Source organism: Anguilla rostrata, chromosome 2 (genome assembly GCF_018555375.3).
Source record: "Anguilla rostrata isolate EN2019 chromosome 2, ASM1855537v3, whole genome shotgun sequence".
NCBI classification, from domain to species: domain Eukaryota; kingdom Metazoa; phylum Chordata; class Actinopteri; order Anguilliformes; family Anguillidae; genus Anguilla; species Anguilla rostrata.
Window position 1 is genome coordinate 72,876,364 of NC_057934.1, and position 24,410 is coordinate 72,900,773.

Genomic DNA, 24,410 nt, shown 5'->3' on the forward strand with positions numbered 1-24,410 from the left:
CTCTTGTATAAACAAATCATAACTTTTTCAGTATGCATGCTTACACACAGGCAAAAATGTTATTGAACCTTTTGAAAAAGGGTTGTTGTTTTACAGCAAAAATATATTTTAAGTCTAACAGAAGACTCTGTGTTTGGAAGCCTTGGACAAAATCACTTATCTGAGCGAATATTTCAGAGGACAGTGAAAACAACTCCACAGCAGAGAGCATGTTCAGTGACAACTTGATTTTATTTTATATCGGTGAGCAACTCAATACATTCTCAAAAATGTTTTATTATTTTTCAGTACACTTAAAAAATAAGGAGTAGGCCTGATTTTCAGTAATAAGTGTGAAGTTGTGGCTTTGTTTGACATGTTTATGGGGGTGGGGTCTAACTTAAATCAATGGATTGCCCCTCTGTGGGTCTTGGAACATTCATTGTATGAACTGAGTCCCCTTCTGCAGACTAAAGAATGCAGATTGTTTATAGTTTCTACCTCATACTTTTTCCTCTGAATCTACTGGGTTGAACATGTGGTAGCAAAACCCTGGAAAAAGTTCCTAGGACAAATTGTATATTGTAAACAAAAGGTTCTAATTCTCTGTAAACAAAAGGTTCTAATTCTCTGTTTCACTTCAGATGAGTACATTTACCTTTGCAATCTCAGGAGAGTTTGCCGTTGCTGTGACATATTGACATGCTTTATTTAATAACTAAATGATATTTTGGAAATAAATTAGTCAAGGGACTGTGTTTTTAATCAATTGTCACCTTTGAGCAATATGACCACTGGGGTAAGCTTTATGGCAGATAAAATGGGCTACTGCCAATCCAACCAGCAAGTGTTGCTGTATGGAAATGTAGCATAAAAGGCTATTAGCTGCAATACTTGAGAGGGTATCTTTTGACTTCTTGTAATCTTTTTACAAGAACATTATTGACATTCATTGGTACTTGTTGACATGTTCAGCATCAATATCATCTAATATGTAAATTATTTATTGTTTTTCTGGGCATATGAATCCTGAGTATCAAATACCAATCAAAATGTTAGTCAAGCCTCTCCATCAAAGCTGTAGTATTATTCTTAATTTACTGAGAGAGCCATTTTGTTGATCTTAGTTGCTGCTCACACACACAACTTCATGTGCATTCACACCACAGCCCCATAGGAAGGGGGCCCTTTGAATGATGTTGAGAGGTGATGTCCAGTTAGTAGAGTGGTTTTAGATATGACATACATCTTGGATTTTTTTGTTCTTGCCAGTGAGAAGAATGTGAAAAATAGAAAATTTCAACCATTATCTGAAGCACATTTTGATTGCAGATGGAATATTAGTATATGAGCACAAATATTGATGTTTTTTGCCTTCAAAAATGACATGCCATCATAATAATATAATAATAATAAACTTTATTTGTATAGCACTTTTCATACATGAAATGCAGCCAAAGTGCTTCACGTTGTAGCAGATCGATGCATAGATCGATGCATAAATGCATAGACAGAGGCATTTAAGGTACATGAAAAGAGAATGCATAAAAAATTTGAAATAAAAGATCAATTAAGATGGTAAAAGTGCATAGACAAAAAAAAAATCATCACATTCTAAAGGGGGAAATGTTTAGAAAATCATACCTGGTCCAGCCATGAGGGGCAGACTGTTACCGCAGCTCTCGAGACTCAACCTTAGATCTCAACGTGGGGATAGTTTAAAACGTAAAATGCACTTTTATTTTGAAACCCGTTTAAAAAACTGTACTGGAAGTTCCAATCTTATTGTGGCGAGCTTCCGTAGATTCAGTCAACACTGTTGAAGAAAATGATATGCCTTTTGGTCCACACAGCGTTAACGCGTGTAGGGTTCATTCGCCGCCGAGAAATACATTACATGAAGCAAAACTGATTTGAATTAACTGAGTAATCATCAAAGGGGTAAGTTTTTAATTCCATAGTCTTGATGTTTTCAATTCAGTTAGTTTTGTTTTTGCCAGCAAGCTTCAAATCGTGTTGATTTCCATTATATTTGCACAAGATACGTTTGCTAATTTGGAAATAGCTGCTAAAACGCACGTGATCGTATAATTCATTTTGTAGTTTAAAAACTTAGCATTGGACCAATGGTACTTCACAAAGATATCCTTGAATTTAATAACACAGTAACGTGGCAGTGGCGCCTACCGGTAGGATCCTTACAGTTGCTCGAAAAATCAATCCCTCGGACGTGTGGAATCCTATGAATGTTGTTAATTGGATTGAAATATCTGTATTGTTCTTGGGTATATTGTGCAATACAACTGGTAGTCAGTTACGTTTGAACGAAGTAGCCACATTCTGTGCTTCCCGGCCATTGCTTTTAAAAGAAACAATGCCATGGAATTGTTATTTGGTGAAAACACTGGTTAACATGTATATTAAGCAGTGGGCTATGGTAAAACAAGCAGAGATTGGGGTTAATAAATACCAATTTAGCATGTTCGCATTGTTAAATGATAGACCAGCTGTCCGATCCCACATTGTTTGAATTGCCATAACTCTTGCCGCCAAATGGAAAAATAGGAAGTGACGCCATTTAGTTATAAACCAGCTAACTGCACCTGCCATGGTGGTGCCGAATTGCAGTCTTGTACACCATTTCCGTCTTGTGTTTCCCGGTATTGTTCTGCAGTTTGGCCTGCTGTCTTGGAAAAAAATTAGCCCCATTTCAATACAGGAAAACCTCTGGAATCGCGTAAAAAAATTTTTTTGATGCTGGTCATTTTGTCTGTAAATTGAACTTTTTGTTTACATGGCAAGTTTGCCAAGGCAAACCATTTCAAGCAATAGAACACTGAATGTGCATATTGTCCTATACATAGCAGTCTGTTTTGCTTCATTTGGTGGTGCATAAACCTTTAATAATTCTCCAATACGTTATGCCATTCATCTTCTTGAGTCACATTGTATAAGTCAGACCCATGGGGTTTGTTAGTGGAAAAGTTATTTATTTATTTTGGGTGTCTTTCATATTGATGGTGTCAACTGAATAGAATTAAAGGATGACTCCAAAACCCAAGACAGGTACAAGAATGGATGAGGGAAATTGTCCAGGGCCAGCCATGTCTTCAGGCCTCTGTACAAGGTCTTGTTATTTGCTGATTTCCTCTATTTTATGTAGCAGGAGTTCATTTTCTCACAGAAAAACAAAGCTGGAACAAACGCAAATGCAGTCCTGCAGATGCCTGACTGACCACAGGGGGGCGTATTATGAGGTGGGGAAAACTTCCTTTCCCCCTGAGTGATTCCAAGTCTCAGTTACATTTTAAAAAATGCAGTTTTTAACTTCAACTGCCAGTTCGTGTGCTCCATTTAGGATTTTTTGTAGCTGAGTGGAAGAATGCCCTTTCTGAAGTACATCACCACAAGATCAAGATCAAGATCACTCACTGAGCAGCACAGGGTCAGGCAGAAAGAAGAGGAACTCAGTGGACTGGAGTTTGTCCACATGGCAGAGACAGAGACAGGGTGTGCTGCACCAGGACTCAACACACTGGAGACAGAGTGTGTTACAGCACACAGCGGGGTCAGTGATGTACACCACACACACAAATCACTGATTAAAACAGAAACTCATCTGGGCTCCACTCATGCTGGGCATCTTAAGATGGAGAACCTTGCCAGTACAGAGCTGGGATATGTAACCCATCTGCATCCTGACCAAATCAAAGCAGAGACTGCCGATGGAGGATACCTTAAGGCAGAACACATCAGTGATTTGCAGGATTTTAATTGTGTGAAAATTGAATTCGATAGGATTAAGTGTGAATCCAGTGAAAGTTTAGTGAGTAATCTCATAAATACTGTGATGAATGGAGCTGGTGTTGATCACAAAGACCAGGCTGAATCAGGGCAATGTGCAGGAGAGCCAAATCCACACTGTAAAAAAGAAGAAATTCATCATTTGCAAACCCCATGTAGGGACTTAAATCATCACTGTGACAAAAACAATGAAAATAATCAAACCAGAATTGTACAGAAAGATACTAACGGTGGAAAAAAACATATACATTGTCAGAAAGTGGAACCCAAGTTAATTAATTCCTTTATAAACAGAATTCCACGAAAAAAAGGTGAAATTCATACATGTAAAAATGCATGCAAGAAGCATATTAATTTAAATATACACCTGAGACATAATATAGGTGACAAGCCGTACAAGTGTACACAGTGTGAGAAGTGTTTTCTTACAAATTCAGATTTTATTAAACACCGGAGAGTTCATACAGGTGAAAAGCCCTTCAGATGTTCTCAGTGTGGGAAGTGCTTTTCCAAAATATACAATCTAAACATCCATCTGAGAATTCATACGGGTGAAAGGCCCTATAAATGTATTCAGTGTGAGAAGAGTTTTTATATAAAATCTGATTTAAATGTTCACTTGAGAACTCATTCAGGCGAAAAGCCATACACATGTATTCAGTGTGGGAAGTGTTTTTCTCGAAGTTCTCATTTGTGTAGCCACCTGAGAATTCATACAGGTGAAAAACCCTACAAATGTTCTCAGTGCGAGAAGTCCTATTCCACAATATATAATTTAAAAATCCATCTGAGAATTCACACAGGTGAAAAGCCCTACAAGTGTACGCAGTGCGAGAAGTGTTTTAGAACAAAATCGGTATTAATTAAACACCTGAGAATTCATACAGGAGAAAAACCATACAAGTGTACACAGTGTGGGAAGTGTTTTTCTAGAAATTCAGTTTTATTTCAACACCAGAGAATCCATACAGGTGAAAAGCCGTACACATGTGTTCAGTGTGGGAAGTGTTTTTTTCAGCGTTACCATTTATGTAGGCACCTGAGAATTCATGCAAGGGAAAAGCTGTAGAAGTGTACAGTGTGAGATGTGTTTTTCTACAAATTTGGCTTCTATTAACACATCAGATAATTCATACAGGTGAAAAGCTCTGCAAATATATTCACTGAGGAAAGTGCTTTTCCTTGTGTGTAATTTCATTAGCCCCTGAGAATTGATCTAGTTGAGCTTTCATCCAATTGTTCACATGTACACTTATTCATGTGTGTTTTAAACCTTTCTCTTAATGTTATGAACCATTATCATTTTCAGCCACACACACACACACACACACACACACAATCACCAGCAGTAAAATTTTAACAATCTTTCCTACTCGCTAGATAGACTTCTTCCACAGAGGCTTTTCATCAAAGCCACCACTGTTAGGTAACAACTCCAATTAAAAAAATTTAAAAAATTTTCAATTAAAAAAATGTATTGTGCTCATTTTCTAGCGAATTTTCAGGTTGAAGTTTGCACGTATAATGTATTCTTTTTTAAAATCTGCAGTGTTGTAGTGAATGTTTCCTGTTTCCTGTATAGTAGCGCAGTGTAGTTCCCCTGTGGTATTCCTTGCTGATTGTACTTTGGACAAGAAATTGGAAAAGTGACAAACTGGGATCCTATTTTATTTTTTAAATGTGTCATTTTCCTTAGAGTCATTAAGGTGATATTTTTTGATGATAAAGTTGACACCAGTGTGATTTGTGCAAACAATGTGAAAACTGTTTGGATATGCTGTCAAAAGAAACATGGTAATGTGTATTGCAAAGTTGTTTCCTGAAAATGAACTTGACATTATTGACTTTCCGTTCTTTTACTGCAAATGCAGAGGCTGTAATGTGTATGCCAGCTAAAGCTCACCATTAGACTTCAGATAGTGTAAAATTATTTCATATACAACACTGAAAAATAATGAGTGAAACAAACATCCTCAACTGCTTTATCTAACAAAACATACTATGTGCTCATGCAAGGTCTTTATTCCATGTAAATGTTTCTTTTCTCTTTTACTGCCCTGTTTGTAAATGCAGTTTCATTAACGTTGCACATAACTCATAATACTAATTGTGCAAGAAATTGACTCGAGTGTGAGCTGTTGTAATTATTTTAAACATTTTCAATTTGTCTGAATGTAAAGTTTTTTTATCTTTAAAGAACTTAATATGCATCTCAATTAAAATTTGAATTTGTAACAAATATGTAAATGATGGTGTCCATGTGGTAGCTAAAGCAAATGGGCCAAATGTGAAACAAATACTGGTGAAAGTAGGGGTGTAAACCTCATGGTACAATTTTGGTAAAGCGGTCGAGTCATGCAAATGACACCGGAAACAGATTGCCACAGGTTTTGAAGGTCCATTGTTTTTGTCATTACAGAGGAAAAGAGGATACATTTTTTGAGTATTGGGAACTGGGGTGTCCCCCAGTGCTCAAAAAATCTATCCTCCTCTCCTCCACTACCACCTTGTCTCCTCCAGAGAGATGTTGCTCAATAGTGCCAGTGCGGTTGGCACCAGTATGTTTCAGCCACCCGTTTCAATGTAAGTCAGCGGTAACAATACAGTCAAAATACATAAGTCAATTTTTTTCCACAAGAAACTGTAGTTGCAATAGGTGTTTTTTCTTTGTCTAATGTCTCCACGTGCCAATTTGGGCCAAAAGTATTTTGCGGACGAATCAGGGACAGTTTGCGTCACTGTGCTGAGTCAATCTCAAACACACTGTGGACGACCGGACTTTCTGTCCTTAAAGTGCATTCCTAGCTCCAGATTGTACACCATGACGGCGCCCACGAACTGCGCTTATCGGGCCTATTTAGCCCATGGAGAGTCGATGGGTGACGTCACACTGACTACATATTTTTCTACGATTTGGACGCACCCAAAACAATGATTTATACACGCCCAAAGTACCTATCAACGCCTAATCTTAGGACATCACTCCACACCAATAGGTTACATTACATTATTACATTATTAGGTGGCGGTAATAAACCAAAAGCTTGCTGCAACCGCCAGTAAACACTAATGCTGAAGCCACGCTATACGCGGCGACTGCCGCCTGTCGCCGCGTCCCCACAATCGGCTGTTTGTGGGCGTGTCACCAATATTTGGAAAACGCTGCTCTTTAGTTTCACCTGTTAATTTAGATAAACACACCGGAAGTTTACATACGCGTTTACAGTGGCTGAAAAAACTCCCACCAAATTGGAGAAAACCCCGACAATAGATATAAGTTTTGCCATGCTTTAAATAAAAAGTAATGAATTTACCTCCGAAAGTAAATATATGTACAATATTGATGCATTTATAATATTTTAAGGATGAGAATGAAAGTGTTCGGATTATTAACTCTTGAATTTTAACAGTATTTTACAGGTAGATATGGTATACAGTTTACTAGCTGGCCGCTATCAGAAACGCTGTGCAGCCAGTTAAGAGTGCCTTAATTTTGCCTACAGTAATATATTATCAGTTATACTATTTGGCATCTAACCTCCTTAGCTAGGTAGTCAAATTTCCTATTATGAAACAAATTGTTCTGATCCTGGATTCTGACTAGTCAATACAGCATTCCAGCTGTGTTATAATCAATGAATATAATAACAGCTATGGCACGACCCACCCACTCACCTTATTGTGAGAATGGACCATTGACAGTAGCTAATGTTACTGGCTCGACAAGTTTTAATATTAGGTGGGCTACATTTGAGAGAAGCTGCTATTAAAATAAATAAATAAATAAAATACAGTGCAACACACCAGGATTATAATATGCAAAGTTTTAATATTAGGCCTACTTTTTCATTAAGGCTAAATCCCTTCACCTGTTTTCCTCCAGAAGTCTGCACACCTGCACACGTGCATTCACTGTGGGAAGTGCTTTTCTCAAAGAGCTCATTTATGTGGCCACATGAAAATTCATGCAGGCGAAAAGCCTTCCGTACACGTTTAGTTTTTCATTTAGAAAATGAATAAATAACTATTTTAAATGACTGCCGAAAAGTTTGTACAGGTGGGAGATTCTTGTGGGAAGTATTTTATGAAAGCCTACTTTGTGATCTGGGCTATTTTGTGTAGGAAGTGTTTCTGGTGTTCATCCAATGTAAAATAACACCTGAAAATTTATTCAAAAACCCCTTCTTATCTTTTCATTAAAACTCCAGACGATTCTTACAAATGAAAAGGCATTAACATGTACTCAGTGGAAGGTTTGTCAGTCTTGCATCATTTAAATCTGTTATATTTTTGCCAGAAATGCTTGAAAGGCTGTATAATGTTACCCCATTGGACAAATCGTAAATGTGAGAAGTCATGAGCTCAGTGGTTCTTTTTGTTCATTTCAACACCAGAAAATTCCATCAGAAACTAGTTGTGAGTAACCCATATGGAAAGTGTGCTTACTATGTGAAATGCACTTTAATTGTAAATTGTAGACTTCAGACAGTATGTTTTTTTCAGAGATAGCAGTTGAGGGCCATTGTTTCACAGTTTTATTTACTGTTGTATATGAAATGTTTATTAAATAATTTTGCACTGACTGTACACTTACCAAGGCCTTTATGACGTGTTCATTTCTGGGTTCTCCTTTCTAGCCCTGTGTGTAAAGGTAGTTTAATTAATATTGCTCATAATGCATAACACTAATTGTGCAAGAAGAAATTTCTAAGACTCTAAGACTCAGTATTGGTTCAGATAAAACAACTCCTACTAATGCACTACTGGTGGAAGCTGATGAATTACCATTATATTTAAGACGTTCAAAGTTGTCTTTGGCATGTTGGGTTAAGTTAAAGGGATCTGGAGAGGAACAACATACAACAAATGTGCTGTGTGATTGTTGGGAATATTCACAATTTAAAGGTAAAGGATTTGGTTGGAATATTAATACAACAGCAAAAGAATATGGTTTAAGTAGGTTAGAATATGGGCCAAATACTGTGTGGGATAATGTTCCTCCATGGATATTACCAATGCCCAATGTGGACTTACAACTCGTGGAGCAGAAGAGAGAATGAATTGAAAGGGATGTGGATAACATTGGATATTTGGTTCAAGATTATGTGAAGATGAATTATTATAACTATATGTCAGTATTTACTGATTGATCTAATGATCCAGGGAGCAGACATGTAGGAACAGGAGTGTACATACCTGAGTTTGATGTAGCCATATGCAAAATAATTAATGATATATTATCTGTATTTACAGCAGAAATAGTTGCTATAATCTTAGGATTACAATGGGTAGAAGAGATCAGGCCTGAGAGAGTTGTCATTTGTTCAGACTCTACTGCAGCACTTAATAGTTTGAATTCAAAAGAAACAATAAGAGATGATTTATTGATGGAAATATTTACGATAATGCTGAGAATACAAAGAGTTGGAATTAATGTACAATTTTGTTGGGTTCCTGCTCATGTTGGTGCGGAGGGAAATGAGAAAGCAGATGAAATTGCAAAGAGAGAGTTGAAATTAAATGACAATGAAATAATGAAAGTTCCCTTTGGAAAAGGTGAGGCCCAATCGTTAAAAAGAAAGACAGTGAGTGATTTGTGGCAGAAGAAGTGGGACATAGATATCAAAGGGAGACACTATTACAGTATACAGCAATCCATTAAGGTGAAGGTTTTCAAAGGGAAGTGCAGAAGAGAGGAAGTAGTTTTTTCATGGTTAAGATTTGGACATGCTGGATTAAATTCAAATCTTTATTTAATGGCAAAGTGTATTTCAAATAAATGTGATATTTGTAATGTTCCCGAAATTATCGCGCATGTCATAATGAGGTGTAAATATAATGGTAAATATAATTCAGAGAGGAACACTTTACGTAATAAGATATATGAGCTAGGACGGGGATGGAGTTTGGATTGGATTTTAGGGATGGGATAGAAAATGTGGGAGTGCTGCAAGGCTCTCTTTATTTTCATTACTGATACAGGATTAGATAGTAAAATATAGTTTTTTTTTCCTTTCTTTTGTGTAATCTGAAGTATGTAAAGCCCTGATGTTACACACTCCAGTACAGTAGGTGGCGGTATGAACTTATACACGTTTCATCGCGATCTGCCATTAAATTTAGAGAAGAAAAAGAGGAAGAACCTCCAACTCAATTGCTTTTTGGCTCACACAGCTTTTGACAGGCGTTTGGGATCATGCGCTGCTGTTTATGAACTAAATAACGATAAACGAGCAATTTAGTTGATTAACAGTGTCTGCAAACAATAGGGGTAAGTGTTTTAAAACCATAATCTTGATGCTTTTGCAGTTGTGTTGGTTTTGTTTACCAGGACGCTCCAAATCAGGGCCCTGTTTCATGTCGCTACGTGGGTTACTCAGCTGACCAATTCGTTTGTTGACATTTGTGGATAAACTCAGGATTTTCGGTTTCACGGAGCTACTTCACTGTTTAGCCAGAAATGTACCGAGGCGAGGTACATTATTATTATTATTATTTAGCGACGCTGAAAATATAGGAGTAATATTTAACTGTGTTAGTTAACTTGCTTTATTCATATAGTACAACGTACAGTGCTTCCCGTTTGAAGACAATAGTAAAAGCAAAATGAAACCAACTAGCAGGACACAGGATTACACAGTAAATACAGTATTAAATAATTGGAAAATTCAAACAAGGTAGAGAAGAAAATGAAGAAATAAAATGAGAACCCGACAACCATTATAGCCAAAGAAATGAAAATATAAGTAGCCTAAAGGTAGAGTAGCTGTACTTGGCACGGAAAGTCTGCATTGCATCCAAAAGGCATGTCATGGTGTTCATCAGATTTCCTGGTTTTGCAAGGGTGAACACTATTAAGGAAGGTTTCAATTGCAAGAGGGTTTCGCAATGGTAGTATTTACATGAGCTAATCACTAATAAACTAATGTTTTCATTGTGTTTCCAAATGCCCCGTGAGATTAACCCACTAACTTGCACATTACCTAGTTAAAAATGCAGAATTTCAATAAAGAGGCAATGCGGTATGTTTTTATGTTTAACTTTGACCTGCTGCCAGCTCTTTTTGTAGCTGCTGTCGCATACACTGACAAATAATATAGTTTGATGTTTCAGTGTGTGACAGCAAAGAGCAGAAAGCTTCCTCTCATTTTGGCTGCTGTAGATAGACTACATGGCCAGAAGTATGTGGACACCCGAACATCACACTTGTTCCAAAATCAGGGGCATTAATATGGAGTTGGACCCCTCTTTGCTACTATGACAGACTCCCACTCTTTCCACTTGTTTTGGAACACGCCTGTTGGTCTGATTCATCACTCCAGAGAAAGCGTTTCCACTGCTACAGAGTCCAATGGTGATGTGCTTTACACCACTCAAGTCAACGCTTGGCATACACATTAAGTTTGTGTGTGGACTGCTGGCTATTGGAAAACCCATTTCATGAGGCCTTGATACTAAAAGTTCTTGTGCTGATGTTACTTCCAGAGGCAGTTGGAACTCTAGTGAGGTTGCAGTCGAGACAGATTTTATGTGCTACATGCTTCAGCACTCAGCAGTCCGTTCTGTGAGCTTGTGTGGCCTACCACAGAACGTTTGGGCTCTAGAACGTTACACTTACAATAACAGCACGTACAGTTGATCGGGGGAGCTGTAGCAAGGCTGAAATTTAACAAACTGACCTGTTGGAAAGGTGGCATCCTATGGCAGTGCCATGGTGAAAGTCACTGAGCTCTGCAGTGCGACCCATTTTACTGTCAGTGTTTGTCTATGGGACTTGCATGAATGTATGCTTGATTTTATGTTCCTGTTAGCAATGGGTGTTGCAGAAGTAGCCAAACCGTCTAATTAGAAAGGCTGTCCACATACTTTTTGCACTTACGTTTGTTTTTCTAGTTAGGATTGCTTTCTCTTGAGTTCTTTATTTTAGAGGTGAAATAATATGCCCTCCAGTGTTGACATAATTTCATGATCTACAAGCTCAAAACGTAATTATTTATTCTTTATACCCGGTTATTACTGGTCAGGGTTGCGAGAGGTACTGGAGCCTGTCCCAGCATGCATTGGGCGAGAGACAGGAATACATCGTGGACAGGTTGCCAATCTATTGCAGGGAACTCCAGATATAAGTTTGCTCATTTAGCAGTATCTATCTGAGAGTGGAATTCATTTTAGAGATGGAAAACTTGGTACTGGTCCAACATTACTTCTCTATCAACTGGTCAGTGAAATTACAGCGAGTTAAAGATGTAGCTAAATAAATTAACAACGGCGTTATAGTGTCACTCATCTTGCAGGACTCTTATGGTTGTTCACTAAATTAATCTATGAAACATCTGGAAATCCAGTAAATATGCTGAATAGGGTTCCATCAAATGTATTGTATTTTTAGGCATATAGCAATATTTGAGTTGATTAATTAATTTTCAGCGAGGTAGCCTCATTGACAGTGGCTAAGCGAAATCGATAATGATTCTAAAAATCTTACTTTTTAAAGATTTAATCCCATCTTCTACTGAGACTTTTGTCGTTTATTCAGGGCGTGTCAAATTTTCTGCGGCACTGACCATCCAAAACTTTCACTTAACGTACTCGCCTCATATGGTGGTCAATGCAGGCTAACAACACACAAGCACTTACTACTGGTAGGTTTATTACCTGCTGAGAAGTCTGAGGGGAAATGTTGAGCTCACAGTCATACACTACTGTCTACATATATAACTGAATGCAAGCCCAATATTGTCTACTTAAATGATGGTTGGTCAGGAAGGAGCCAGTCTAAAGCTGCTGTTCACAGTTAACTGTTTAATACATGAAGGCTACATGCCAATGTTTTATTTTTTTATTGATACGTAGTTTTTAAAAACCCTTTGAAGAGTAGGATTTTTGAAATGTTTGTTTTTTCCCCAAAATGTATAAGTCGGTGTTCTAGATCTCTGTTGCTTTCAATTACTAGTTCAGAACATTCTAATCACATAGTTGTGATCTTACACTGGAATAAGTTGTTAAAGGAGTGGAGGATTTCTTTCTTTGAATGGTATCAAATTAGGTGTGGAGAATCATAGAATTTTCCTAGTATTGATATTGACTACCAAGATTTTGGTATCGATTTTTGAATTTCTTTTAGGCAAGTAACTTAGGCAGTGAGAAATCTACCATCTGTGTCTGACTATCCTAAGATTCCTTGGTTAAGGGGAGGCACCACCGTCAAAAACGATGATTTTGGTCCATATGTCAATTTTGTTATTTTCTAATATTTTGCTTCTATAACTTGTGTAGTTTCATAAAATGAACAAACTAAAGGTAAATGATCATTATAAATAGTTTGCCTACTTTAGATGATTATACAACACCATCGTCAAGTACACAAAGCATAAACTGAGCTTATGATAGCATCTTTTATGATTAAATGCCTCCGCAGTATTAAAACTGACCTGGTTGAATCATGTATCGTTAAAAAGTTGTTTCCTGGATCGTACTGCTAGAATGAGCATATGTGGCTATTTCCTTTGCTGTCACTGTGAGGATGCATGAAAGACAAGCAGAACTCTTTGATTTCATTGGCTACTAGCGTTTAAAGGTCCCTTTAACAGGCATTTTCTCAAAACTGTATGTTGCCCTTTGGGTATTCAATTTATCTCAACTTTAACTCAACTTTTAACAATAGATACAGCTGCATAATTTTACATACTGCTTCTTAAATGTTATAGCTAGGGCGTGTCACAGGCTTTTTTGATATGTTTTGTCATTTTCATTTTTATTTTATTTTATCAGTAAAAATAGGTCAAAAAATTTTTTTTTCAGCATATACATATTGTTATAGGAATTTATTTTAAAAAACTGTATTTTGACAAAAGCCTCTGACAAGCCCTAACTATTGAGTTATTGATCACATAAAAAAAAAAAAATCAGGTCAGATTTTACCATGTATTTGTGCCTTTATTCAACTGGTAAAATGTCATTTTGATATGAGTAAAGGAATTTTTTTTCCTATTAAGGGGTGGTGCCTCCCCTTAAAGGGGAATTGCACTTTGTAACACTTCTGCTTCTCATGACTGATGAATGTGTCGCCCTTCGTTTTTAAATTAATTATTTCATTTTAAGTGTCTAACGTTAGAAAGAAAGATCTATTTCTTTTTTTAGCGTAACTCCACATAGTAGTATGGTTTCCGGTTATTTCTTCTTCATTTTAGTTTCGCGGCAAAACCGAGAAGAGGCGAAGCAAAACATTCCGTTAACTTAGCGTTGAAATCGAACAAACTAACGTTCTTTTGTTTGATGCGATATAAGACCAATAATAATGAGGTGCATTGTACCCGGTTGTTATAATACCCCCATTAAACTTGCCTTGAAAGCACATGTTCATAGTTGTCCACACGATGCACCTTTGTGCCAGACATGGCTGGATGTAATCAGACACCCCAACATAACAGCCGAAGAAGTTCGCAAACGAGGACTTTAAAACGTAATGCTCAATGGACTTAATGCAGCAGGACTTAAAAACCACTTTGAAGCCACCGATTACCAAGTCGACCGTCTGAAGCCTGGAGCTGTACCCACTGTTTTCCCATCGTTGGTCGAACCGCTAGAGGTAGGTACTATGCGGGCTGGCTAATGCTATCGTGTCTGTCTGTGATACATAGGATGTCTACAACCAGTTGCCTTTTGTCCTGGGAATAGCCTGTGGTTCCTAAATCTCGGCCCGCTCCTGACTCGCTCTCGCTCGATCAGCCTGCAAATTAGCCAGCTCTTCTTCTGTGTATTCCGGCTCGAATCGATAGGGCACAACAATCCCCTTCATCCTTCGTCCTCAGACATTTTCGGTTTCGCTAGCTAGTAGTAATAAACACTATTTCTACCATAGACACATATATGTATATATGTCTATGATTTTTACGACCAACCTAATGTTATTGTCTGCAGGTACGCCCACATCAGAAGTCGCACAATGATATGCATCCTTGAGTTCAACACTGAAATGCCTGGGTCTACTTCTTGCATTTGTATAGGAAAACAACAAAGCAGCGTAAATATTAACATAATGAAATAACTCATTGAATAGTGATGGGCAACACATTCATTAGAAGGACAATATCAGTCATGAGAAGCAGAAGTGTTATAAAGTGCAATTCCCCTTTACTACACTACAGCCTTGACATCTAGCTGGTCAAGACTCTTACACTGACTGCAGTGACCATTTGGCACATTTACTTGGTTTATTAGTCCCAGTACTTCCTTATGACATTCCTATACACCATAAGAGTTGCTACCCATACTAGATTTTCCAGAATTGTTTCGAATTCTGGTCAGGCATCTGAAGGACGGCAGAATGTAAAGAATGTGTCAGCTGCTGCAGTAGGACCTGTTTGGTTAGGACTAAATCCCTTTCCCTGTTTCTCTCCAGGAGCTGCAGTTCTGAACACCTTTGAGCAGTAGTATGATCCAGACTGGAGTCGGGTCTGAAACAGGACACTGAGACAACACTACCAGAGCTCACTGAGCAGCACAGGATCGGACAGAAAAAAGGATTCAGTGGGCTGGAGTCTGTCCACATGGCAGAGTCAGAGACAGAGTGTGCTGCAGCAGGACTCAACACACTGGAGTGTGTTACAGCACACAGCGGGGTCAGTGATGTACACCATACACACACATCACTGATTAAAACAGAACCTGATCTGGGCTCCACCCACACTGGGGATCTTAAGACTGAGAGCCTAGACAGTACAGAGCTGGGATATGTAACCCATCTGCATCCTGACCAAATCAAAACAGAGACTGATGATGGAGGATATCTTAAGGCAGAACACTTCAGTGACTTGCAGGATTTTAATTTTAAGTCTGATAAAATGAAGTGTGAGTACAATGAAAGTTTAGTGAGTGATCTCACAAATTCTGCGATGAATGGAGCTGGTTCCTTTCAAAACAAGATAATTCACAGGAATAAATGTGAAATTAATACAGATGATAAGCCGTACAAGTGTATGCAGTGTGAGAAGCGTTTTCGTGCAAAAGCTGATTTAAAAACACACCTGAGAATTCATACAGGTGAAAAACCCTACAGATGTTTTGAATGCAAGAAGTGCTTTTCCCAACTAGGTCATTTAATTTCTCACCGGAGAGTTCATACAGGTGAAAAGCCCTACAATTGTAATCAGTGTGGGAAGTGTTTTTCCAAAATGACTAATTTAAGTACCCACTTGAAAATTCATACAGGCGAAAAACCATATAAATGTACGCACTGTGGGAAGTGTTTTTCCCGCATATCTAATTTAAGATGCCACCTGGGTTCTCATACAGGTGAAAAGCCATACAAGTGTTCTTGTTGTGAGAAGTGCTTTACCAGATTATGTCATTTAAATCGCCACCAGAGAAGTCATACAGGTAATCCCTACAATTGTTATCGGTGTGAGAAGTGCTTTTCCACGAAAAAACTTTTATATGTACATCAGAGAAGTCATACAAGTGAAAAGTGTACTCAGTGTGGGAAGTGTTTCGGAACAAATTCAGCTTTAATTAGACACCTGAGAATTCATACAGGTGAAAAGCCCTACACGTGCATTCACTGTGGGAAGTGCTTTTCTCAAAGAGCTCATTTATGTGGCCACATGAAAATTCATGCAGGTGAAAAGCCTTCCGTACACATTTAGTTTTTCATTTAGAAAATAAATAAATAACTATTTTAAATGACTGCCGAAAAGTTTGTACAGGTGGGAGATTCTTGTGGGAAGTATTTTATGAAAGCCTACTTTGTGATCTGGGCTATTTTGTGTAGGAAGTGTTTCTGGTGTTCATCCAATGTAAAATAACACCTGAAAATTTATTCAAAAACCCCTTCTTATCTTTTCATTAAAACTCCAGACAATTCTTACAAATGAAAAGGCATTGACATGTACTCAGTGGAACGTTTGTCAGTCTTGCATCATTTAAATCTGTTATATTTTTGCCAAAAATGCTTGAAAGGTTGTATAATTTTACCCCATTGGACAAATTGTAAATGTGAGAAGTCATGAGCTCAGTGGTTCTTTATGTTCATTTCAACACCAGAAAATTCCATCAGAAACTAGTTGTGAGTAACCCATATGGAAAGTATGCTGACTATTGTAAATTGTAGACTTCAGACAGTATGTTTTTTTCAGAGATAGCAGTTGAGGGCCATTGTTTCACAGTTTTATTTACTGTTGTATATGAAATGTTTATTAAATAATTTTGCACTGACTGTACACTTACCAAGGCCTTTATGACGTGTTCATTTCTGGGTTCTCCTTTCTAGGCCTGTGTGTAAATGTAGTTTAATTAATGTTGCTCATAATGCATAACACTAATTGTGCAAGAACGAAATTTGAGTCATTAGGTGTGAACTGTTGTAATTATTTTGAACATTTTCAATTTGTCTGAATGTGAAGTTTTTCATCTTTAAAGAATGTCATAGATATCTGAACTAAATAAAAAGTTGTGACAAACATGTAATTAATGGTGTACGTGTGGTGGCTAAAACATACAAGACAGAAAATCCAGGTGAAACTAGGGGTGTGAACCTCCGGGTATCACTGATAGAAAACGATTTTGATTCTTGAGGCAACGTAATTTGGCAATATGACAAAAATTGCTACGATACTGTCCAGAACTATCTAATGTAGTAGGAAGCACTCTTTTCATAATCCTGCTAACACAATTCTGTTACAATGTACAGATATGAACAAAATGAGGGTGAGAGTGCTAGAACTTACTGACAGGTTTAACAGAAGGGAAAATGGCACCAGCATGAGTGATGATTGCGTCCAATTGGAAACATAAACAATGATGTTGGCAGTGTTTCTAGAGAACAAGCCGCCATAAGATTATTGACATAAATGTTTTGCTATGATTCGTAAAGATACAGATCAATTTTACATATTGTATCGACTGGATTGGATTGTTGCCTTTTGAACCAATACATTGATCCTGATCGAATTTATGATTGTGAGAGGCAATTATGATTTTAAAAAATGACTGCATACAAGACGGACATGCGTATAGAGTGAGCACCATAATTCATTGGACAGTGACACATTTTTTGGTATTTTGGTTCTGTACTCTAGCACTTTGAGTTTGAAAGGATACAATGCCAATGAGGTTGAAGTGCAGACTGTCAGCTTTAATTTGAGTGTATTTTCATACATATCTGATGGACTGTTTCGAAATTATAGAATCTTTTGTCCATAGTCCCCCACATTTTCGGGCATCAAAAAATATTGGACATTTTAACATAATGTAGAATAAAGTAATCATTTTAAATATTTGGCTGCATGTGCTTTGCATGCAATGCCTGCTTGAAGTCTGCTTCGCATCGACATCACCTGACACTGGGTATCTTCCCTGGTGATGCTCTGCCAGGCCTGTACTGCAGCCATCTTCAGTTCCTGCTTGTTTCGGGGACTTTTTGCCTTCGGTCTCCTCTTCAGCATGTAAAATACATGTTCAATTGGATTCACATCCGGTGATTGACTCGGCCAGTCAAGGATTTTCCACTTTTTGGCCAAAAACCCCTTTGTTGCTCTAGCAGTATGTTTCGGGTCATTGTCTTGTTGCATGATGCCGTCCAATGAGTTTGTAGGCATTTGGTTTTATCTGAGCAGATAAAATATTTCTGTGGACTTCAGAATTCGTTGTCTACTCTGCGGTGCATCAATGCTCGTGAGACAGTGGCCTGTTCAACTGGCAGCTACAGGCCAAGCATAACACCCTCCATCATTCACGGATGAGGTGGTATGCTTGGATCATGGTATTTCGTTTTTTCTCCACACTTCCTCTTTCATCATCCGTACTGTTATCTTTGTCTATCTGTAAGGAAGCAAGATGTGGGGTGAACATGAATATGGAAAATGTGATCAAGATGCAAAAATCAAATGTTGCACCTGTGGCGGTGAACACAGTGCTGCTTTTGGAGGATCTCCTGTTCAAAGGCAAGCTAGAGAGGTGCAGAAATATAAAGTAACAAACCAGGTATCTTATGCTGAAGCAGTTAAAAAAGTGAAGGAAAGCAAGCTAGCCAGATTCAGAGTAACAAGTGGTGAATAGCGCAAGAGAGTTTGAGAATAGATGACCAATAGAGGTTCCGTCTCCCACCCCAAGTCAGAGACAAACAGAAATATTGTAAAGCGCTTTGGATAAAAGCGCTATATAAATGCAGTCCATTTACCATTTACCAAATAAATCCAAGTATAAATGAGATTAATGAGGACACATTGATTGTGGATAAAATCAGCTTTGTTGCGTCCATCTGTAAGACTGTGAATGTGGCAATGCAATAAAAGAAACAAAGTGACAGAATCATGACAATTGTAGAGGCAGCTATAGAGATATTGGGGATTGAAGAAGTTAAGGTTGATCTGATTCATGGGATGTTGAACCCTTCTAATTATGATGGGCTGTCTCAAGGTGATTAGTTTCCTCACAGTATTTAATATCCTCCAATGGAATGCCAGAAGTTTAATTGCGAATAGACAAGAGTTCAAGAAGGTTGTAGGCTGATCTGGAAGCTGTACCTGATGCTATTTGTATACAAGAAACATGGTTATGACCACACTTGGGCTTTGTCATGTCAGGTTACGGCTCTGTTAGATGTGACAGAATTGGAAAACAAGGTGGAGGATGTGTAACATTCATTAAGGATACTTTAGCATATAGAAGAGTAGATGTTCCAAGTGAGTATGAATGTATAGTGATAGAAATGTGTAGCCCCAGAGGAGATCTCAAATTAGTAAATTTGTATAATCCTTGTAAGAAGTTGTCAATGCAAATATTTCATGAGATCTCATAAAGTGTTGATAGAAGAGAAATATGGTGTTTAGATTGTATTGCTCGCAATACTCTATGGGGCAGTGAACATACTGACACAAATGGAGAAGTAGTTGAAAAACTATTTGAGGAGAGATCACTTACTTGTCTCAATGATGGAAGAAGTATCAGGGTGTATGTTACAAGAAATTCAGTTTCATGCCTAGATCTTACCTTAGTCTCTGGAAATATGAGTAATTCATGTGAAAGAATGTAAAGAATGAATCTAACATAGGGAGTGATCACTTTCCGATATTATGCTCTATGAATTTTGATATGTATGTTCAGGAAGGTAACGTAATTGAAAGATTGTGTTTTCCTATAGCTGACGGAATATTTAGAGAATGTTGTATTGAGTACACTGAACGAATATCTATAGAGGGTGATATAGATAACTGTACAGGAGCAGTGACTTCCATGATTATTAGTGCTGCATCAATATGCATTCCTAAGAGCACAGTGAATGGGAAAAAGAAAATGGTTCCACGGTGGAATGATGAATGTAAAAATGCTATAAAAGAGAGAAATCATGCATTCAGAATATTAAGAAATCATTTGAGTCAATATAATCTGATTATCAAAGGAAGAGAGCTGTGGCACGGAAAATTATTAAGTCATCCCTGGAGAATGCATGGAGGCAATTCTGCTCCTCCATTAGCAGAGGAATATAATTGGGTAACATTTGGTCAGTGATTAAAAAGATGAGTGGGAAAAGAAAATCTGTAAAAACCCCTGTGCTTATGAATCCATGTGGAAAGAAGGACTTTTGATTAAAATGCATAAAATGGGTATTGGCGGAAGGCTATGCAACTGGGCTTTCGATTTCCTGTGTAGTCAGACATTCCATGTTAAAGTTGGAGATGCTGTTTCAGATGATTTTGTTATTTGTAAATGTTATTCCTGAAAGTAGTGCTATTAGCCCTATTCTGTTTAACATTATGATAAATGATATTTTTATGAATGTTGGTAGAGATATTGGGTCATCGCTTTATACAGATGATGGGGCTTGTATGGTCAATGTATGGAAAGGGTAACAGAGTTCAAATATCTAGGGTTATGGTTTGATGAGAAATGTTTTTGGAGAACTCATGTTAAACACATTGAAACAAAATGTAAAAAAGTACTGAATCTCATACAATACAATACAATACAATACAATAAGCTCTTATATAGCGCTCTTCATGAGTACATCCCAGGGCGCTTTACTATAAAAGATAAATAAAAAATAAAAATGAATAAATAAATGAATAAATAAATAACCTAAGACCTCAAAACTAAGAGGAATAGGCACATGAGAATAAGTAAGTCCTAAGATACGATTTAAAAGAACCAATTGTAGCTGCACCTCTGATATGGCTTGGGATTGAATTCCAGAGGCACGGTGCAGCGCAGCTAAAAGCTCTTCCCCCAGCTGTTTTTAATCGGCAACGAGGAACCACTAAAAGTTCAGCAGTAGCTGAACGCAGGGTACGACAGGGAACATAAGGTTCAATCAAATCCTGCAAATATGAAGGTCCAAAGCCATGCAATGCTTTGTAAGTAGTTAGCAACACTTTAAATTCAACCCTGGATTTAACAGGGAGCCAATGCAATGATTTAAGAACAGGAGTGATATGCTCTGAGCGGCGTGTGTGGGTAAGTACTCTGGCTGCTGCATTTTGTCCTAATTGAAGTCGCTGTAACGTAGAGTCTGGTAGGTAAACAAAGCATTGCAATAATCAAGCCTAGACATTATAAAGGCATGAACCAGATGTAGCCATATGCAAAAGAATTAATGATATATTATCTGTATTTACAGCAGAAATAGTTACTATAATCTTAGGATTACAATGGGTAGAAGAGGTCAGGCCTGAGAGAGTAGTCATTTGTTCAGACTCTACTGCAGCACTTAATAGTTTGAATTCAAAATAAACAATAAGAGATGATTTATTGATGGAAATATTTACGATAATTCTGAGAATACAAAGAGTTGGAATTAATGTACAATTTTGTTGGGTTCCTGCTCATGTTGGTGTGGAGAGAAATGAGAAAGCAGATGAAATTGCAAAGAGAGCGTTGAAATTAAATGACGATGAAATAATGAAAGTTCCCTTTGGAAAAGGTGAGGCCAAATCGTTAAAAAGAAAGACAGTGAGGTATTTGTGGCAGAAGAAGTGGGACATAGATGTCAAAGGAAGACACTATTACAGCATACAGAAATCAATTAAGATGAAGGCTTTCAAAGGGAAGTGCAGAAGAGAGGAAGTGGCTTTTTCAAGATTTGGACATGCTGGATTAAATTCAAATCTTTATTTAATGGCAAAGTGTATTTCAAAAAAATGTGATATTTGTAATGTTCCCGAAATTTTCGCGCATGTCATAATGAGGTGTAAATATAATGGTAAATATAATTCAGAGAGGAACACTTTACGTAATAAGATATATGAGCTAGGACGGGGATGGAGTTTGGATTGGATTTTAGGGATGTGGTAGAAAATGTGGGAGTGCTGCAAGGCTCTCTTTATTTTCATTACTGATACAGGATTAGATAGTAAAACATAGTTTTTTGTCCTTTCTTTTGTGTAATCTGAAGTATGTAAAGCCCTGATGTTACACACTCCAGTACAGTAGGTGGCGGTATGCACCTATACACGTTTCTTCGCGAGCCGCATTTAAATTTAGAGAAGAAAAAGAGGAAGAACCTCCAACTCATTTGCTTTTTGCTTCACACAGCTTTTAACAGGCGTTTGGGATCATGCGCTGCTGTTTATGAACTACATAACGATAAACTAACAATTTAGTTTATTAACAGTGTCTGCAAACAATAGGGGTAAGTGTTTTAAAACCATAATCTTGATGCTTTTGCAGTTGTGTTGGTTTTGTTTACCAGGAAGCTCCAAATCAGGGTCCTGTTTCATGTCGCTACCTGGGTTACTCATCTAACCAATTCATTTGTTGACATTTGTGGATAATCTCAGAATTTTTGGTTTCATGGAGCTACTTCTCTGTTTAGCCAGAAATGTACCGAGGCAAGGTACATTATTATTATTATTATTATTATTATTATTATTATTATTATTATTATTATTTAGCGATGCTAAAAATATAGGAGTAATATTTAACTGTGTTAGTTAATTTGCTTTATTCATATAGTACAACGTACAGTGCTTCCCGTTTGAAGACAATAGTAAAAGCAAAATGAAACCAACTAGCAGGACACAGGATTACACAGTAAATACAGTAGTAAATAATTAGAAAATTCAAACAAGGTAGAGAAGAAAATGAAGAAATAAAATGAGAACCAGACAACCATTATAGCCAAAGAAGTGAAAATATAAGTAGCCTAAAGGTAGAGTAGCTGTACTGAGCACGGAAAGTCTGCATTGCATCCAAAAGGCATGTCTAAAACTAATGTTTTCATTGTGTTTCCAAATGCCCCATGAGGTTAACCCACTAACTTGCACATTACCTAGTTAAAAATGCAGAATTTCAATAAAGAGGCAATGCGGTATGTTTTTATGTTTAACCTTGACCTGCTGCCAGCTCTTTTTGTAGCTGCTGTCGCATGCACTGACTAATAATATAGTTTGACGTTTCAGTGTGTGACAGCAAAGAGCAGAAAGCTTCCTCTCATTTTGGCTGCTGTAGATAGACTACATGGCCAGAAGTATGTGGACACCCGAACATCACACTTGTTCCAAAATCATGGGCATTAATATGGAATTGGACCCCTCTTTGCTACTATGATAGCCTCCCACTCTTTCCACTTGTTTTGGAACACGCCTGTTGGTCTGATTCATCACTCCAGAGAAAGCGTTTCCACTGCTACAGAGTCCAATGGTGGTGTGCTTTACACCAATCAAGTCAACGCTTGGCATTACACATTAAGTTTGTGTGTGGCTGCTCGGCTATGGAAACCCATTTCATGAAGCTCTTGACTAAAACAGTTCTTGTGCTGATGTTACTTCCAGAGGCAGTTTGGAACTCGGTAGTGAGTGTTGCAGTCGAGGACAGATTTTTATGTGCTACACGCTTCAGCACTCGGCAGTCCCGTTCTGTGAGCTTGTGTGGCCTACCACAGAACGTTGTGAACGTTACCACTTAACAATAACAGCACGTACAGTTGATCGGGGGAGCTGTAGCAAGGCTGAAATTTAACAAACTGACCTGTTGGGAAGGTGGCATCCTATGGCAGTGCCATGGTAAAAGTCACTGAGCTCTGCAGTGCGACCCATTTTACTGTCAGTGTTTGTCTATGGAACTTGCATGAATGTATGCTTGATTTTATGCTCCTGTTAGCAATGGGTGTTGCTGAAGTAGCCAAACCGTCTAATTAGAAAGGCTGTCCACATACTTTTGGCAGTGTAGTTATATGTTTGTTTTTCTAGTTAGGATTGCTTTCTCTTGAGTTCTTTATTTTAGAGGTGAAATAATATGCCCTCCAGTGTTGACATAATTTCATGATCTACAAGCTCAAAACGCAATTATTTATTCTTTATACCCGGTTATTACTGGTCAGGGTTGCGAGAGGTACTGGAGCCTGTCCCAGCATGCATTGGGCGAGAGACAGGAATACATCGTGGACAGGTTGCCAATCTATTGCAGGGAACTCCAGATATCTGTTTGCTCATTTAGCAGTATCTACTGAATCACACATGAGAGTGGAATTCATTTTAGAGATGGAAAACTTGGTACTGGTCCAATGTTACTTCTCTATCAACTGGTCAGTGAAATTACAGCGAGTTAAAGATGTAGCTAAATAAATTAACAACGGCGCTATAGTGTCACTCATCTTGCAGGACTCTTATGGTTGTTCACTAAATTAATCTATGAAT

General features: G+C 37.7%; 3 protein-coding genes across 11 annotated transcripts in view; 2 read left to right on the top strand and 1 right to left on the bottom strand.

Annotated features, from left to right (window-relative positions):
- LOC135249407 (gastrula zinc finger protein XlCGF26.1-like) overlaps positions 1–24,410 on the bottom strand; it is a 76,508-nt gene that overhangs the window by 35,199 nt on the left and 16,899 nt on the right. The window lies entirely within an intron of this gene.
- Positions 1,667–6,022, top strand: LOC135249423 (zinc finger protein ZFP2-like). Of its 3 annotated transcripts, none has more exons than XM_064325060.1 (3): positions 1,667–1,920; positions 3,143–3,236; positions 3,338–6,022. In XM_064325060.1, exon 3 carries the CDS (start codon positions 3,362–3,364, stop codon positions 4,850–4,852), a length of 1,491 nt encoding a protein of 496 aa, XP_064181130.1. In that variant the 5' UTR covers positions 1,667–1,920; positions 3,143–3,236; positions 3,338–3,361; the 3' UTR covers positions 4,853–6,022. The 3 variants fall into 3 exon arrangements, with proteins under 3 accessions (XP_064181130.1, XP_064181132.1, XP_064181133.1); XM_064325062.1 differs by having other exon boundaries at positions 3,146–3,236; XM_064325063.1 differs by lacking the exon at positions 3,143–3,236.
- The window catches only part of LOC135249380 (zinc finger protein 260-like), a 115,519-nt gene continuing 100,998 nt past the window's right edge, over positions 9,890–24,410 (top strand). The window contains exons 1-2 of one of the 6 annotated variants that reach the window (XM_064324958.1): positions 9,890–10,054; positions 14,177–14,371. In XM_064324958.1, coding sequence (XP_064181028.1) covers positions 14,249–14,371 — 123 coding nt within the window. In that variant the 5' untranslated portion in view covers positions 9,890–10,054; positions 14,177–14,248. Of the gene's footprint in view, positions 10,055–13,449; positions 14,372–14,614; positions 14,807–15,184; positions 17,248–22,140; positions 22,406–24,410 lie in introns of those variants that run through there. The other 5 variants (XM_064324964.1, XM_064324962.1, XM_064324965.1 and 2 more) reach the window with 5 other exon arrangements.

Coding starts and splice junctions, on each gene's coding strand:
- LOC135249423 (XM_064325060.1), top strand. CDS start 3,362: ATGCCCTTTCTGAAGTACATCACCACAAGATCAAGATCAAGATCACTC.